The sequence below is a fragment of the Perca fluviatilis genome, chromosome 8 (genome assembly GCF_010015445.1).
Source record: "Perca fluviatilis chromosome 8, GENO_Pfluv_1.0, whole genome shotgun sequence".
Lineage (NCBI taxonomy): Eukaryota > Metazoa > Chordata > Actinopteri > Perciformes > Percidae > Perca > Perca fluviatilis.
In genome coordinates, this window is record NC_053119.1 from 5,005,032 (window position 1) to 5,020,549 (window position 15,518).

Consider the following 15,518-nt stretch of genomic DNA (forward strand, 5'->3'; position numbering starts at 1 on the left):
CTATGTGTGTGTGTGTGTGTCTGTGTGTGTGTGTGTGTGTGTGTGTGTGTGTGTGTGTGTGTGTGTGTGTGTGTGTGTGTGTGTGTGAATTTGTGTCTGTCTGTGTGTGTGTGTGTGTGTGTGTGTCTGTCTGTCTGTCTGTCTGTCTGTCTATGTGTGTGTGTATGTGTGTGTGTGTCTGTGTGTGTGTGTGTGTGTGTGTGTGTGTGTGTGTGTGCGTGCGTGTGTCTGTCTGTCTGTCTGTCTGTCTGTGTGTGTGTGTGTGTGTGTGTGTGTGTGTCTGTCTGTCTGTCTATATGTGTGTCTGTCTGTATGTGTTTGTGTGTTTGTGTGTGTGTTTGCGTGTGTGTGTATGTGTGTGTGTGTGTGTTTGTGTGTGTATGTGTGTGTTTTTTGTGTGTGTATGTGTATGTGTGTGTGTGTTTTTGTTGATTATCCTGTTGTGTTTACTGCACTCTTGTATTCATGTCTCTCTTTATGAATGAGAATGCTGTTGAAGCTGCTCTCAGCTTCCTCTGTACGTGCTGTAGGAGAAGCGACTCATCAGCAGGGGGAGGTGAAACCTCTGCTCCGTCTCAGTGATGGTAAACACAACCTGGAAACATACACACACACACACACACACACACACATACACACACACACACACACACACACACACACAGACACACACACAATAAATACAAACTGATATCTACTAAATGGATCACAAATCAATGTATTTTCACTCTGTGATAAATCATAAATTGTCTTTAGTTCTAGACAAACTGTGGTGTCACAATGACTTGGCAATAACTCAAATCAATAGTTGTTATTTTAAAGGAAATATACATAATGAGTGAAAAAAAAAAAAATTCTCAAGTCCAAATGTTCCCCCTTTGTACAGTTGTTTTAAGCCATGTACCCCCTAACCAGCGCGAATAATGTTTGGTAGGAAACAAGACAGTAATGTCAGATGATTTACTAAACAGTCTTGGACCTGGAAAACATTTAAATGCTGATGGAAAAAATGAGACAAAACCTTGGAAAAAGACTGTAGAAAGAAGGAAGTAAGGCAAGAACAGATAGAAAATAGTGATACAAAAATCGAAAGAAAAAAAGAACTCTAGGGCGACAAAAGTGACACAAAATTCCAAAAAGCGACAAACTTCGAAAAAAGTGACAAAAACTGAAAAAAGTCAGGAAGAAAGGCAAGAATAGGTCAAAACAAACGACAAAACCTTCAAGAAAAGGTGACAAACTTCAAGAACAGCAACAAAAACTTTAAGACCTAACAAAAACCCTAACCCTTTAAGAAGTAGAAGTAACTACAGGCTCGTAACTGAAAAACATTTTGTAAAAAATCGTACGTACCCCCTGCAGTCCCCCAAAGTACCCCTAGGGGGACACGTACCCCCTGCAGTCCTCCAGAGTACCCCTAGTGGGACACGTACCCCCTGCAGTCCTCCAAAGTACCCCTAGTGGGACACGTACCCCCTGCAGTCCTCCAAAGTACCCCTAGTGGGACACGTACCCCCTGCAGTCCTCCAGAGTACCCCTAGGGGGACACGTACCCCCTGCAGTCCTCCAGAGTACCCCTAGTGGGAGACGTACCACCTGTAGTCCTCCAAAGTACCCCTAGGGGGACACGTACCCCCTGCAGTCCTCCAGAGTACCCCTAGTGGGAGACGTACCACCTGTAGTCCTCCAAAGTACCCCTAGTGGGACACATACCCCCTGCAGTCGTCCAGAGTACCCCTAGTGGGACACATACCCCCTGTCCTCCAAAGTACCCCTAGGGGGACATGTACCCCCTGCAGTCCTCCAGAGTACCCCTAGTGGGAGATGTACCCCCTGCAGTCCTCCAGAGTACCCCTAGGGGGACACGTACCCCCTGCAGTCCTCCAAAGTACCCCTAGTGGGAGATGCACCCCCTGCAGTCCTCCAGAGTACCCCTAGTGGGACACATACCCCCTGTAGTCCTCCAAAGTACCCCTAGGGGGACATGTACCCCCTGCAGTCCTCCAAAGTACCCCTAGTGGGAGATGCACCCCCTGCAGTCCTCCAAAGTACCCCTAGGGGGAGATGTACCCCCTGAAGTCCTCCAGAGTACCCCTAGGGGGACACGTACCCCATGCAGTCCTCCAGAGTACCCCTAGGGGGAGATGTACCCCCTGAAGTCCTCCAAAGTACCACTAGGGGGACACGTACCCCCTGAAGTCCTCCAAAGTACCCCCATTTGAGAAAACACTGGTCTAAAGTGACGACAACAACTCCAACTAAAACATGCTTACAGTACATCTTAATCCTGAGGATTGTCTGATTTTACCGATTTTTTAAACCTGTGTTAGTGGTGGCCTGGAGGGATAAAGCAAGGAATGCGGTTTTACCTGAGATAAAAAAAAATAAATAAAGGTTGAATAAAAAAAAAAAAAAAAAATTAAAACCTAATTTTAAACCTTAACTCTTGCTCTTTACTTTTGTTACTTTATACAACTATTGACTTGTTTTTTCTTACCATTATTTATGCCTACATTTTACTTTGAGCCACTGTAACAACAATTTCCTTGAGGGGATTAATAAATAACCTTAATAATAATAATAATGCATTTTATTCATATAGCACTTTCTGCAACACTCAAAGACACTTTACAGAGTTTTTCAAAGGAAATACACATACTACGAAAATGTACACACTAAAGTACACATAGTAATGAGAGTTTTGACTTTGTGATTTGAAAAAAGACAGATTGGTGCAATCGCGGATAAAGTATTCAGATTATGATTTGGCGACACCCTGTGGTGATCACTGGTCACTTCGCTGCAATGGCAGTAGAGTGTTTTAAATAATATGCATCTGCCACTTATTCATCATCTGTTGACTGTTAATAGTCTGATGGTATAATTTCCAGTGGCAGCTACGTGCATCACTAACAAACAGCGGTTCACTTGCAAAATTAAAATACAAAACTGTTGCTTTTATGGGATTTAAAATATACTAAAGTAAAAGTCATATTACAGATTTTAAAAATTAAAAAGCTACTCAATTACAGTAACACTAGTAATTGTAATTTGTTACTTTCCACCTCTGGTCCAAATACAGGGACCATCAGTTAAATTATTTAAAGTGCTCATATTCTGCTCATTTTCAGGTTCATAATTGTATTTAGAGGTTATATCAGAATAGGTTTACGTGGTTTAATTTTCCAAAAACACCATATTTTTGTTGTACTGCACATTGCTGCAGCTCCTCTTTTCACCCTGTGTGTTGAGCTCTCGGTTTTACCTACAGAGTGAGACCTCTCACTTCTGTTCCATCTTTGTTGGGAGTCGCACATGCTCAGTAGCTATAAGGACTACTAGCCAGTCAGAAGCAGAGTATGAGGGCGGGCCCTGACAGTACCTAGGTAAGGACTACTAGCCAGTCAGAAGCAGAGTATGAGGGCGGGCCCTGACAGTACCTAGGTAAGGACTACTAGCCAGTCAGAAGCAGAGTATGAGGGCATGCCCTGACAGTACCTAGGTAAGGACTACTAGCCAGTCAGAAGCAGAGTATGAGGGCGTGCCCTGACAGTACCTAGGTAAGGACTACTAGCCAGTCAGAAGCAGAGTATGAGGGCATGCCCTGACAGTACGTGTAAGGACTACTAGCCAGTCAGAAGCAGAGTATGAGGGCGGCCCCTGACAGTACCTAGGTAAGGACTACTAGCCAGTCAGAAGCAGAGTATGAGGGCGGGCCCTGACAGTACCTAGGTAAGGACTACTAGCCAGTCAGAAGCGCGGGCCCTGACGGTACCTAGGTAAGGACTACTAGCCAGTCAGAAGCAGAGTATGAGGGCGTGCCCTGACAGTACCTAGGTAAGGACTACTAGCCAGTCAGAAGCAGAGTATGAGGGCGGGCCCTGACAGTACCTAGGTAAGGACTACTAGCCAGTCAGAAGCAGAGTATGAGGGCGTGCTACGCTAGCAGCTAGGCGAGCATTATAACGTGTGTTCCAAAGTGACCCTTTCTGTTGGAGATGGTAAGTCCCTTTGGGGGGACTTTGGGCTTTTTCACTTTGTAAACCTACAACGGGCACAAAAAAAGATATATAACACAATAAAGGAAAGGGGAAAATAATACAGCATCTTAAAACGTACCTCTACATAAGGGTAGAAGGAGTTCTGACCCATGTTCTCCCAGTAGGAACCCGTCTCAAAGCGCAGCTTGTACATGCCGGGGCTGAACGCTTCTCTGCTGACGAGTCCTAAGCAGCGGCCATCTTCATTTGTAGTCCTGAAAATCACAAGACGGCTGAGTTTTAAAGTTCATTATAGCTCATAAAGACTCTGACTGTTGTAATAATTAGATTTACAAAATCCCAGATTCAGACTTTTAGGGTTGCAGCTAACGATTATTTTCTCGATTAGCTGTTGGTCCTCTAAAATGTCAGGAAATGGCAAAAAATGTGGACCACTGTTTCCCAAAAAGCCCAAGATGACGTCTACTTGTTGTCATTGCTTATAATTCCTCATGGGGGCGACAGAAACTGCGCACTATAGCTTTAACACAGGGGCGTCAAACTCAGTTTCCCAGAGGGCCACACTGGAAACTGAGAATCACATGTAGAGTTTATTGTCATGCTTTTATTTAAGAGGAAAAAGTCAAATATTTTGACTGTATTATTGCATGTCTCATATACTGTAGTCTTCTCACTGACAGTTTGGGCCTCATAAAGCCCCAAAAAAGTTTGGCAAAAACGTTCCTCAGCCAGCGACAAATACGTTGAAAAAAACGCCAAAAAAGTGGGAAAAAGACCGAAAAATTGTCTGAAAAAGTGGCAAAAACATCGTTACAAGTGCCAAAAACTTCTGAAAAAGTGCCTAAAGCATTGAAAAAAATGCATAAACCGCCAGAAAAGGCATCAAAAATGTCGAAAAAAAATGTAACAAAACAAAAAAAAGCACCAAAAACTTTGGAAAAAGCAACAAAAACTAGGTGGGCCTACATTTATTGTGAACCTAGATTGAAATGCGGGCCGGATCAAAACCTGCGAGGGGTCCGGATTTGGCCCTCGGGCCTCGATTTTGACACGCGTGCTTTAACAGAAGCGTCAGCAGCAGCGCAGTGATGTATTTTGTCCGCAGGTTCGAACCCTACAGACCTACCCGACACTCAGCATGTTCCAGATCATCAGCTTGGAGTCGAGCCGGTGCAGGCTGACGTCCACCTTGGCCGCCGGGACGCCGTCTCCGGTGTTCAGCACGTGAGTGGTCAGGGGGCTGGAATCAGCTGACGTCATGATCTGCTGGGGGGACAGGTGCGGACAGGTGAGCTTTACCTGGAGGACGTTCAGTCACAGTTACAGTCTCAACGGGCTCCACGATGCCAACGTACGGAACGATACACACGACAAGTAGTTTTCCACCCTCAGTATCAATCTATCTTGTTGATACGTTTCTTAATACATTTATTTTTTACAAGCGCTTTTCAAAAACAAGTCACAAAGGGCTTAGTCTCGCATTGCCAGACCTTCCTCCACAGCGCTGCCGAGGAAGGTCTGGCTGGACCTCATAAATCCACCTGAAAAAGAAGAGGAAGGGGACGGACATCCTTCCGAAATGAGGGACATCCGATGGAAGTGAACAATCCTGGAAGTGGAACGTTGTCGATACAGACTACAAGGATTTTTTTTTTTTTTTTTAAAACAATCAATGGTGGACCAGCAGATTAAAAAAAAGCTCTGTGCTTCTCACGAACTAGTCCAAAGACTTTCAGCCATCTGACCCCTGACCCCTGTGTTCACTCCCCCTCCCACCCCCCAAATCCCATGATCTGCAGCAATTAGAGTAGTTGAGCTGCCATGTGAAAGGGAGTCTGAATGGCAGTTTTGCGTATTTTCATTTTAATCCTCATGTTGTTCTCGGGTCAAATTTGACCCATTAAAAAAAAAATTAGAAAATATGGGATGTCGAAATAAGCGCTGTACATGTGAAAATAAACACACATAGCAAAATGCTGGCAAAAGACACAAAATCGATCAAAAAACATTGGAATAAAGTGTCAAAAACGTTGGAAAAAAGCTGCAAAATGTCAGAAAAAGCGATAAAAACGTGGAAAAAAACCCACAAATTAAAATAAATTAATAAAATCTTTAAATAAAGCGACCAAAACATTGAGATATAGGACAACACAGGCGTTTGTAACATGGTTATTAAAGAACATAGAGGCAGAATATAGTTTATTTTAAACTTCAAATGTATACAAATACAATAAATGACCTTTTTATGCATATCAAGAGACCACAAGAAGGGGTTATAACCCAAAGACTGCGAAGCTCTGAGCTGGTTGCTGTTTAGGAACATGCACGTGTTATACTTCTACAATAAATACCTCTACTTTATAAGCTTTAAAAGATCAGATCTAAAAAACAAATGATCTGAAAGTTGATCTGACAAAAAAAAATGGACAAAACAGTCGCGTGAAATGCTTTAAGACCACTTTCTGTTGAAAACTACAGAACATAAAGTTGGGATTCTTGATTGTTTAGAGACATGAGTACAACATGCACATGTAGATTAAAAAGTACGGAAAATAGGGATGAAGGGGAAAAAAACTGCATAAACTCTGAAAGATAAAGATCAGAGCTAAAGCCTAAATGTTGATCTGACAAAATATGGACAAACAACTTATGTATAATGCTTGAAATCCACTTTCTAGAGCACACAGACTTGTGATACAGTGCAAGTATTGATCAAATGTAAATGCAGTAGTGGGATATTTGTGTCTGCAGTGAGTTTCAGTGTAAGAGTAGCTTGTTGTAGGAGAAGTCTTACCTCTGTGTGTGTCGGTGCGCCGCCTCTCCGCTGCAGCCAGTTCACTCAGGTCCTAAAAAACCCATCCAACCAGTTGTACCGTCAACTGCACACGCCCACACAGCTCAACAGCCACTTACCCAGCATGCACTGCCACAAACACACAGGGTCAAAGGTTGTGCTGGCTTTGATGAATCAATAACACAAGCTGATAGAGTGCCGCTTCCCTTTAGTCGACATCTTGTCCAGTGTTTGACTTTGATTAAACTGTTCAAACACAAAGCCTCGACTGATTTAATTAAAACAATGACAATATAATGATTACAGCCTATATATAGTATAGTGTTGTCATATGATCCAACTTTTTATTGTGGTATAATTGGTGCTGTTCTAATATTTGTTTCTTTAATCATTAAAACATTTCTCATATATTTAAGATCTATGTTGATGGTGAGGCACTCTGTCTTTGAAGGGGCTGTGTGAAGATGTGAATTTCTTCCTAAAATGCTTAAACTATTTCCGATTTAAGTAGATTTAAGAGTAAAAGAGACCTCAGTGTAATAAAAACAAACCGCTTGGAGCAAGACACTAAATTCCTACCAAACTCTGTTGACCTTTGTCCTCCTTTCCCTCTTTGTTTTGAAAGGCAATGCAGGGGAGCGTGTCTATGTTCCCACAGCCCTATGTTCCCACATTTCTAAGATTTTTTTCCCCAAAATTAGGCCCTATGTTCCCACATTTCCTTTTTCATAAATTTGTATCAGATTGTATCCCCATTTCTCCCAATTTGGTGGCCAATTACACCCAACCTATTATCCAGTAGCAATGGGCTACAGATGGAATGTAACCCTAAATCCTAAAAATGTGGGACCATAGGGCTGTGGGACCATTGGGCTGTGGGATCATTGGGCTGTGGGACCATAGGGCTGTGGGAACATAGGGCTGTGGGACCATAGGGCTGTGGGACCATTGGGCTGTGGGATCATTGGGCTGTGGGACCATAGGGCTGTGGGAACATAGGGCTGTGGGAACATAGGGCTGTGGGAACATAGGGCTGTGGGACCATAGGGCTGTGGGAACATAGGGCTGTGGGACCATAGGGCTGTGGGACCATTGGGCTGTGGGACAATAGGGCTGTGGGAACATTGGGCTGTGGGAACATAGAGCTGTAGGAACATAGGGCTGTGGGACCATTGGGCTGTGGGACCATTTGGCTGTGGGACCATTGGGCTGTGGGACCATAGGGCTGTGGGACCATTTGGCTGTGGGACCATAGGGCTGTGGGACCATAGGGCTGTGGGACCATTGGGCTGTGGGACCATTTGGCTGTGGGACCATTGGGCTGTGGGACCATTTGGCTGTGGGACCATTGGGCTGTGGGACCATAGGGCTGTGGGACCATTTGGCTGTGGGACCATTGGGCTGTGGGACCATTGGGCTGTGGGACCATTGGGCTGTGGGACCATTTGGCTGTGGGACCATAGGGCTGTGGGACCATAGGGCTGTGGGACCATAGGGCTGTGGGACCATTTGGCTGTGGGACCATAGGGCTGTGGGACCATTTGGCTGTGGGACCATAGGGCTGTGGGACCATAGGGCTGTGGGACCATAGGGCTGTGGGACCATTTGGCTGTGGGACCATAGGGCTGTGGGACCATAGGGCTGTGGGACCATTGGGCTGTGGGACCATTGGGCTGTGGGACCATTGGGCTGTGGGAACATAGGACTGTGGGACCATAGGGCTGTGAGAACATTTGGCTGTGGGACCATAGGGCTGTGAGAACATTTGGCTGTGGGACCATTTGGCTGTGGGACCATTGGGCTGTGGGACCATTGGACTGTGGGACCATAGGGCTGTGGGACCATAGGGCTGTGGGACCATAGGACTGTGGGACCATTGGGCTGTGGGACCATTTGGCTGTGGGACCATAGGGCTGACCCCCAATGCAGTCCTGATACCATCCCCTGACTCCATTCACCAGCAGCATTTCGGTCTTGCATACGACTCACATCTGTTGTCGCTCTTAATACTACATCATCTTAAAGCGCCTCCAAGCTGCCTCTCTGCCCGGTGTGTCCCATATAGACGCTGAAGGGTGCTTTTTGCCTCGCATCCGACGCTGACAGCCACTGACCAAGCGTCGGTATTTGACGAGTTGGGAGTGAAACAGGTTGCCCCGAAGACAGGCAACGCATTCATATTTATACCTTATCTGTGAATTGCCCTTTTTATTTATTTATTTATTGGCTTTATTAGACAGGAAATTCTACAAGACTTTACCCTCTGCCCCGCCGACTAGCGCTATAAGCTAATTAGCGGTTTGCGCTAAAATTGGTCACATTCGATTAGCATGAAAACACATCCCAGAGAACGGTTGACTCGGTACCCATTTGTTATTAACCCCTAGGTTCATTTAGCGCCGGATTTCTCCCTTAAACGCCTTGTTTTGTGTCACCGACCCAGCCCTGGACCCCCTGCAGTTCGCCTACAGAGCCAACAGGTCTGTACACTCACATTATTCAGTCTGTAGAATCACATTATTATAACACACACACAAAGCCACATCTACTTTATGAAAAATACCTTTACTACACTCAAACAGGAACACATTACATTTAGCACTGAGGACAAACACGTAAGCACCAACAGCAGAAACTACATAGAAACAAAAGTCTTTTCAAAATGGTTTTGTACGTTTCAGGATTTCTTATTAAAATGTGTAGTAACATTTTTTTTTAAAGTCTGAAATGTTGTTAAGAGTATAAAGGGCCACTAATGTGCACATAGCCTACATATTTTAAAGTTGTTAAACCGACAAATATTTTACATGGACTCTTTCAACATATTTACAGTCAGTCACACAGTTGTCTGTGTCATCCAGCTGGGTAACGCACCAGAGGAAAAGTCTTCATGTGTTTGACTTGACAAAAGTTCAGTGGCTTTGCTCTCCATAACACCAGTCACCCAAAATCTCGCGAGACAAACATGATGTCGTCACGGCGCAATCGTTTCCTGTTTCACTAGTGGTTGCCAGGCTGAGGCATAGGTGTGGTTTACCTGCGTCACTCGCAGCAGCTGCGGAGAAGAAATTAAGGAGATTCGCGGGAGTACAGAACAGGGATGCACCGAATCCAGGATTCGGATTCGGACGAATTTTTGGCTTTTTGATGGGGTTCGGTTTCTGCCGAAACCTTAGAATGTTTTTCCACCGAACCGAACCCTGCGCTTGCAGTACGAGCGCTACGCTGGTCGACATAATGACGGCGCCGTTGATTACGGGAAGGTGTTTACGTAGGTGGAGCGTTCAATGCAGCAGGCTCTGAGAAAGTGAAAAGTGGAACTCGTGAGCAGTAAAAGTTGTTGTTTGGCAGTACTTTCAGTCAAAAGAAGGTCATTCAAGCTACAAGTTCAATCGGTTCAATGCCGATTTGTCTCGTGGTGGCGAGGACCCTAAACAATACACAACATGGCCGCTGTTACAACATTTGGTATGAAACATCCGAAAGAATACGAGTTGTGCACGAAGGAATCTCCAGACAGCAGCCAGAATGCAGTAACTTCAGGTACGGCAAAGGAAGAACAGTCACTGGTTACTTCATTCATGTGTTTACTGTGTTAACTGAGGATGGGACGAGGATTCGTTATTTGGTTTCGGATTCGGCAGAATCTTAACTAGTGGATTCGATATTAGGCCGAACCCCACAAATCTGGTTTCGGTGCATCCCTACAGACACGTAGATGTTCTTTTCTGTTCTCCATCAAGTTGTGTTCGCGTTACGCTCTGCGTCTTCAATGTCTACAAATGAACGGTCAATGGAGGCTCGAGGCTGTCTGACACCGCATCGATGATCAAGCTGGCTGGCTGGCTGGCTGTCGAGGCTGAAGAAACGTCAAGCCAAGGGACAGCAGCTAAGCCCACTCATTCTGCCTTCGGCCTGGCAAACCGAGTATTTAGCACTGATTTTTACTATTCATACTGCATTTGAAACGTCCATATCCCTTCGTTCTTTTGCAATTCGTATTGCAAAGCTAGCCCTTACCAAGCACTTACAATGTTAGTTTATATCAAAGCACATACAGGACCCTGGGAACATAGGGATGACCCCAGAATGGGTTAACTAAACCTAACCGTGTTAGTGTTAACCTACTTGATAAAATGCTAACCGGGAGCAGCGATTACTCTTAGCTGTACTTCATCCCCCCATCTTTCCACTTATATGCACTACATGTGGTTTTATTAGTCAATCTTCATTTCAGGAAATTGTCTGTCAATTCATAACTGATTTTCTGAGTGAATTTAACCGTGTAATTCACCCAGAGAGTCATAAACCCCGTGCTTGAGCCTTTGACATGGAGCCACATTATGATCCTGTACACATCTGGTTATACACATAATTATAACACACCAGATGAAAATAAACCGTGTGATAAGGAGCCGCCAGCTGCTGCCACATTGATTTTATTAACATTAATCAGTGTGGAGTCCAACATTGGAGCAAGGTTAGGGCAATACACGGTGCCAATATTACATCTTTAGTACAGAAAATGTAGTTCTTTCAATCTTGGTGCAATACAGTATACAATATAATATTATAAGAACTAAAAGAAAAGGGGTAAGAATAACTAAAAAATGTGTTGGTCCCTCCGGACCTTCATCAAGAGTATGATGGGACATCATTCGTTCCCTCAACATGACGAGTTAGGGTTAGGGTTAGGGTTCATGTGTTCATGACAGTGTCATGTCACTGTTATGTACAGTACAGGCCAAAAGTTTGGACACACCTTCTCATTCAATGTGTTTCTTTATTTTCATGACTATTTACATTGTAGATTCTCACTGAAGGCATCAAAACTATGAATGAACACATATGGGATTATGTACTTAACAAAAAAGTGTAAAATAACTGAAAACATGTCTTATATTTTAGATTCTTCAAAGTAGCCACCCTTTGCTTTTTTTGATAACTCTGCAAACCCTTGGTGTTCTCTCAATGAGCTTCATAAGGTAGTCACCTGAAATGGTTTTCACTTCACATGTGTGCCTTGTCAGGGTTAATTAGTGGAAGTATTTCCCTTATTAATAAAAAAGCAAAGGGTGGCTACTTTGAAGAATCTAAAATATAAGACATGTTTTCAGTTATTTCACACTTTTTTGTTAAGTGCATAATTCCATATGTGTTCATTCATAGTTTTGATGCCTTCAGTGAGAATCTACAATGTAAATAGTCATGAAAATAAAAAGGAAATGCATTGAATGAGAAGGTGTGTCCAAACTTTTGGCCTGTACTGTAGATACCTTCAAGTTAAGTGTTACTAATTTTTTTAAGAGCATTCTGAGATCACTGTGTGGTTGAAATAAATGGCTGCCTAAAAAGTAGGAGATCTTTTAAAAACTTTAATGGTGTGGTGCTTTGTGAAGTCACAGATGTTTAGCTGTATTGTCCCATGTGTCATTATGTGAGTCGTGGAGCACCAGAGTCAGCGATGTACGAGGGACACGTTGGGGAGATTTTGTCATCAGAAGTGGTAATGGTGCAGCAGAACAGAAATCTATAATCTGACAGTGACGGACAGAAGAGAGAGATGGATTCAGGGCTGGAGGAGAGTCAGTCCAATGCACTTCACGATGCCAACGCCTCCTCCGAGCGTATTCCATCCCAGCTGTTACCGATCCCAGCTTCTGTTTCTGGACGGATCTGGAAAGAGAACCGGAGAGGAGTCTGAAACAAAATGTCTATGGATCTCCAGGAAAAAAACAGAGTACGGAAATATGGAAATTCAACAGGTAGGCAATCATGTCAGAGTCCGTATTTCTAACAACAGTTAAAACTCTACCTGCATCGGTTAACTCTTATGATGTGTAGTATTCTTCTAGCTTAACCCCTTGTGTTGTCTTCCCATTCATTATGAACTTGTTGTCCTTCTAATTCAAAATAAAAATATGAACTTTATTTTGGTGCTTTTTTACATTTTGCTGCTAACCTCTATGCTTTTGATGCTCTTTTTAAACGTTTTTGTCACTTCTTTCAATGTTTTTTTTAAATTCATGGTCAATAAACCTAATTTATCACTATACACTATACCTCATTTTTGAGTAAAGAAAAAGCAGAAATTATGAATTATTTTTACTAATAGTTAAGATCAGAGGATGTTGAGTGAATCACAGTTTATGTCAGGAGACGTTTTAAGACCATTTCATTTTTTTTCTTCAAATGCTATAAAATTGAATAAACCATCCAAAATTCTATTAAATTAATCATTAATTTTACCTGCAAACTACGTTGTATGGTTCCATATAACATACATCCATGCATCCAAGTTATTTTTGGGCAATTTGGTTGAAAGAAACACATATTTCTGTCAAATCACACTACAGGCTGTAGGATTCTTTTTTTAATGACCTGCTTCATGTAGTTCTACTGGAACATAGGGTCAGTTTCAGCAAATATGACAGAAAGTTAGTTTTATAAGGCTTACCTACTACACCTTTAACATTTCAACATAGAACCCTTTCACACCAGGCAGATACTGTAGGTATCCAAATAAGTAGTTAAGGAGGAGAGAATGCAAATGGATAATGTGGCTAAATTGAAATTACATATTGGTAGTTTAAAGAATTACATCTTCTTTAGGGACCAATGGGACTGCTTCAGACAGGGTCAGGAAGTCAGAAAGTATTAAAAGTCCCATATTTTTAAACAGTGAGATTTACTTTTTCTTCTTTTTACATTATAAAGCAGGTCGATGTGCTATATAAATACTGTGAAAGTATTAAAACGCTCAATCCACAGAAAAACGCACACTGCCGGTATTCAGAAACTGTGCCTTTAATGGAGCAGTCAGGACTTTCGCACGGTTGTGATGTCACAACTATAGGTAGAAAGTGCCGCTACAGTGCCGTTTCAGTCATTTCCCGGCTGCAATGAAGGTGCAGATACTGCTAGAGTGCACATATGGAAGACCCAGCAATGCTGACCAATCAGAGCAGACTCAGCTTTTTCTGGATGGGTCTTAAAGCTATAGTGCGTAGTTTCTGTCTCCCCCATGAGGAATTCTAAGATATGACGACAACACTGTCGGCACGTGCACATGATACAAGCCTTCTGTGATAGACTCTTCAGAAGAGGTCATTATCTTCACTCGAGTTTCTGCGCAGGAAAGTCACCGGACTTCACAATCTTCTGAACATAGTCACACTGAGAAATCCAGAGAGAGTTGTGTGGAGCTGACAGTCTGAATTAGCTTTGTAGCAACTCATTTGGCCAAGGCTTGAATGTAACGGAACTTCAAGAATATCAAAAAGTTACGCACTAAAGCTTAAAAGAGACGGGCGCAAAACAGGGAGTTTCAGACTACAGGTCTATTCAGTCCGACAGTATGAGAAAAATTATATCTTTTTGTAACATCAAAGCATGTGCTAGTAAAAGCCAAAACACAAGTATGAAGCTGAAAAAGATCAGAATATGGGACCTATAAGAGACGGACTAACACGTTGTTGGTTTTGGTCTTTTAATGGCATCTGTTGACAATATGAAAAATATAGCATTTGATGTTCTTGAAAGTGTCCCAGTGTGAGAGTTCATACCTGAAGTATCACAGGTCGTCCTCCAGATCAGACTGATGCTGCTTTATCTGGGAACACAATAAAAGAATGTTGGAAATTATTTCCTTTTGTTCGTTTTGATTTAAACGAGCAACGTGTTGTATTTTGTTGTATATGTGAGCAGTGGTGGCCTAAAGGTCAGAGAAGAGAAGAGGTGGTGTAAGAAATAAAAATAATCAGTCAAGCTGGCTATGCTTTATGAGGATACAAATTATAGTTGAATAGTATTGTGTGTTTAGTGTGTTTAGTGGAAGAGCACTGTGACAGCTTAGTCAGGCAAAATGAGAAAAGGATACTGTTGTCAGAAAGCAGCACTGTATGACTGTGGTCAGAGAGCAACAAGAGTGCAGCAACGAAGTTAATATCAGTTTGATATCAGTTTGACCATGAAAATAAGTTACTCCTCAACCTGTGACAGGCAACAGCGGCGCATTGTTCTCTCTGACCATCAGCATAGCTAAAGTCTGTCTAACAATTGATGAAGAGGGCGTGTGCCAAAAGACTGGGACCAGTCTGTGCACCAACCAGGGGACGCCAAGTCTAAACCACGGTACTCCTCCAACTTTTAATAAACAAATCAAAATGCTCTTAGAGACTGATATATGAATTCATATATAAGCCAGAAAAGTTCAGTCTGATGAGAGAAGCCTGTGTGCCTGCTCAACTCGGACCCGTGTACACGTTTATGCTCTTATGATTTTACTTAAATAAATACTTGTTAAACTTTTAAGTCCTCTCCTTGTCTACTTAGTGGACTTTTAACACGCACAGTGGGGAAAGTGAAAGAGCAGCGCTTGTCCCTCCCTCATTACCACCACTGAGGTGCCCTTGAGCAAGGCCCTTAACCTCCAACCCGCTCCAGTGGAGCTGCTCAGTGGCCAGCAGATCAGACTGTGGTTGTACTGGCCAGCTTCCAGGTAGGAATGTGGAACTGTGGGAATGGGATCAGGTCATTGTTGCAAATGAGAAGTTGTTCTCAATCGACTTACCTGGATAAATAATGGTTAAAATTTTTATTCTATTTATTACAAGTAATATTCTTATCGCATGTTGGCCCTGAACTGCTGCAACTGTTATTTCTAATCATAGTTCCACTATCTTTGTTGTTACTATAATTGCCACTGTTCATCATACCAACTG

General features: G+C 43.0%; 1 protein-coding gene across 2 annotated transcripts; it reads right to left on the bottom strand.

Moving 5' to 3' along the window:
- Positions 1-330: 330 nt before the first annotated feature.
- On the bottom strand, positions 331-6,910 carry urahb (urate (5-hydroxyiso-) hydrolase b). 2 transcript variants are annotated; one of them, XM_039809126.1, is made up of 4 exons: positions 6,796-6,910; positions 5,128-5,267; positions 4,120-4,255; positions 331-595 (listed from the first exon to the last, which is right to left on the bottom strand). In XM_039809126.1, the coding sequence occupies exons 2-4, from the start codon at positions 5,259-5,261 to the stop codon at positions 506-508; spliced, it is 360 nt and encodes a 119-aa protein (XP_039665060.1). In that variant the 5' UTR covers positions 5,262-5,267; positions 6,796-6,910; the 3' UTR covers positions 331-505. The 2 variants fall into 2 exon arrangements, with proteins under 2 accessions (XP_039665060.1, XP_039665061.1); XM_039809127.1 differs by having other exon boundaries at positions 5,128-5,264; positions 6,796-6,881.
- Between the last annotated feature and the right edge of the window lie 8,608 nt (positions 6,911-15,518).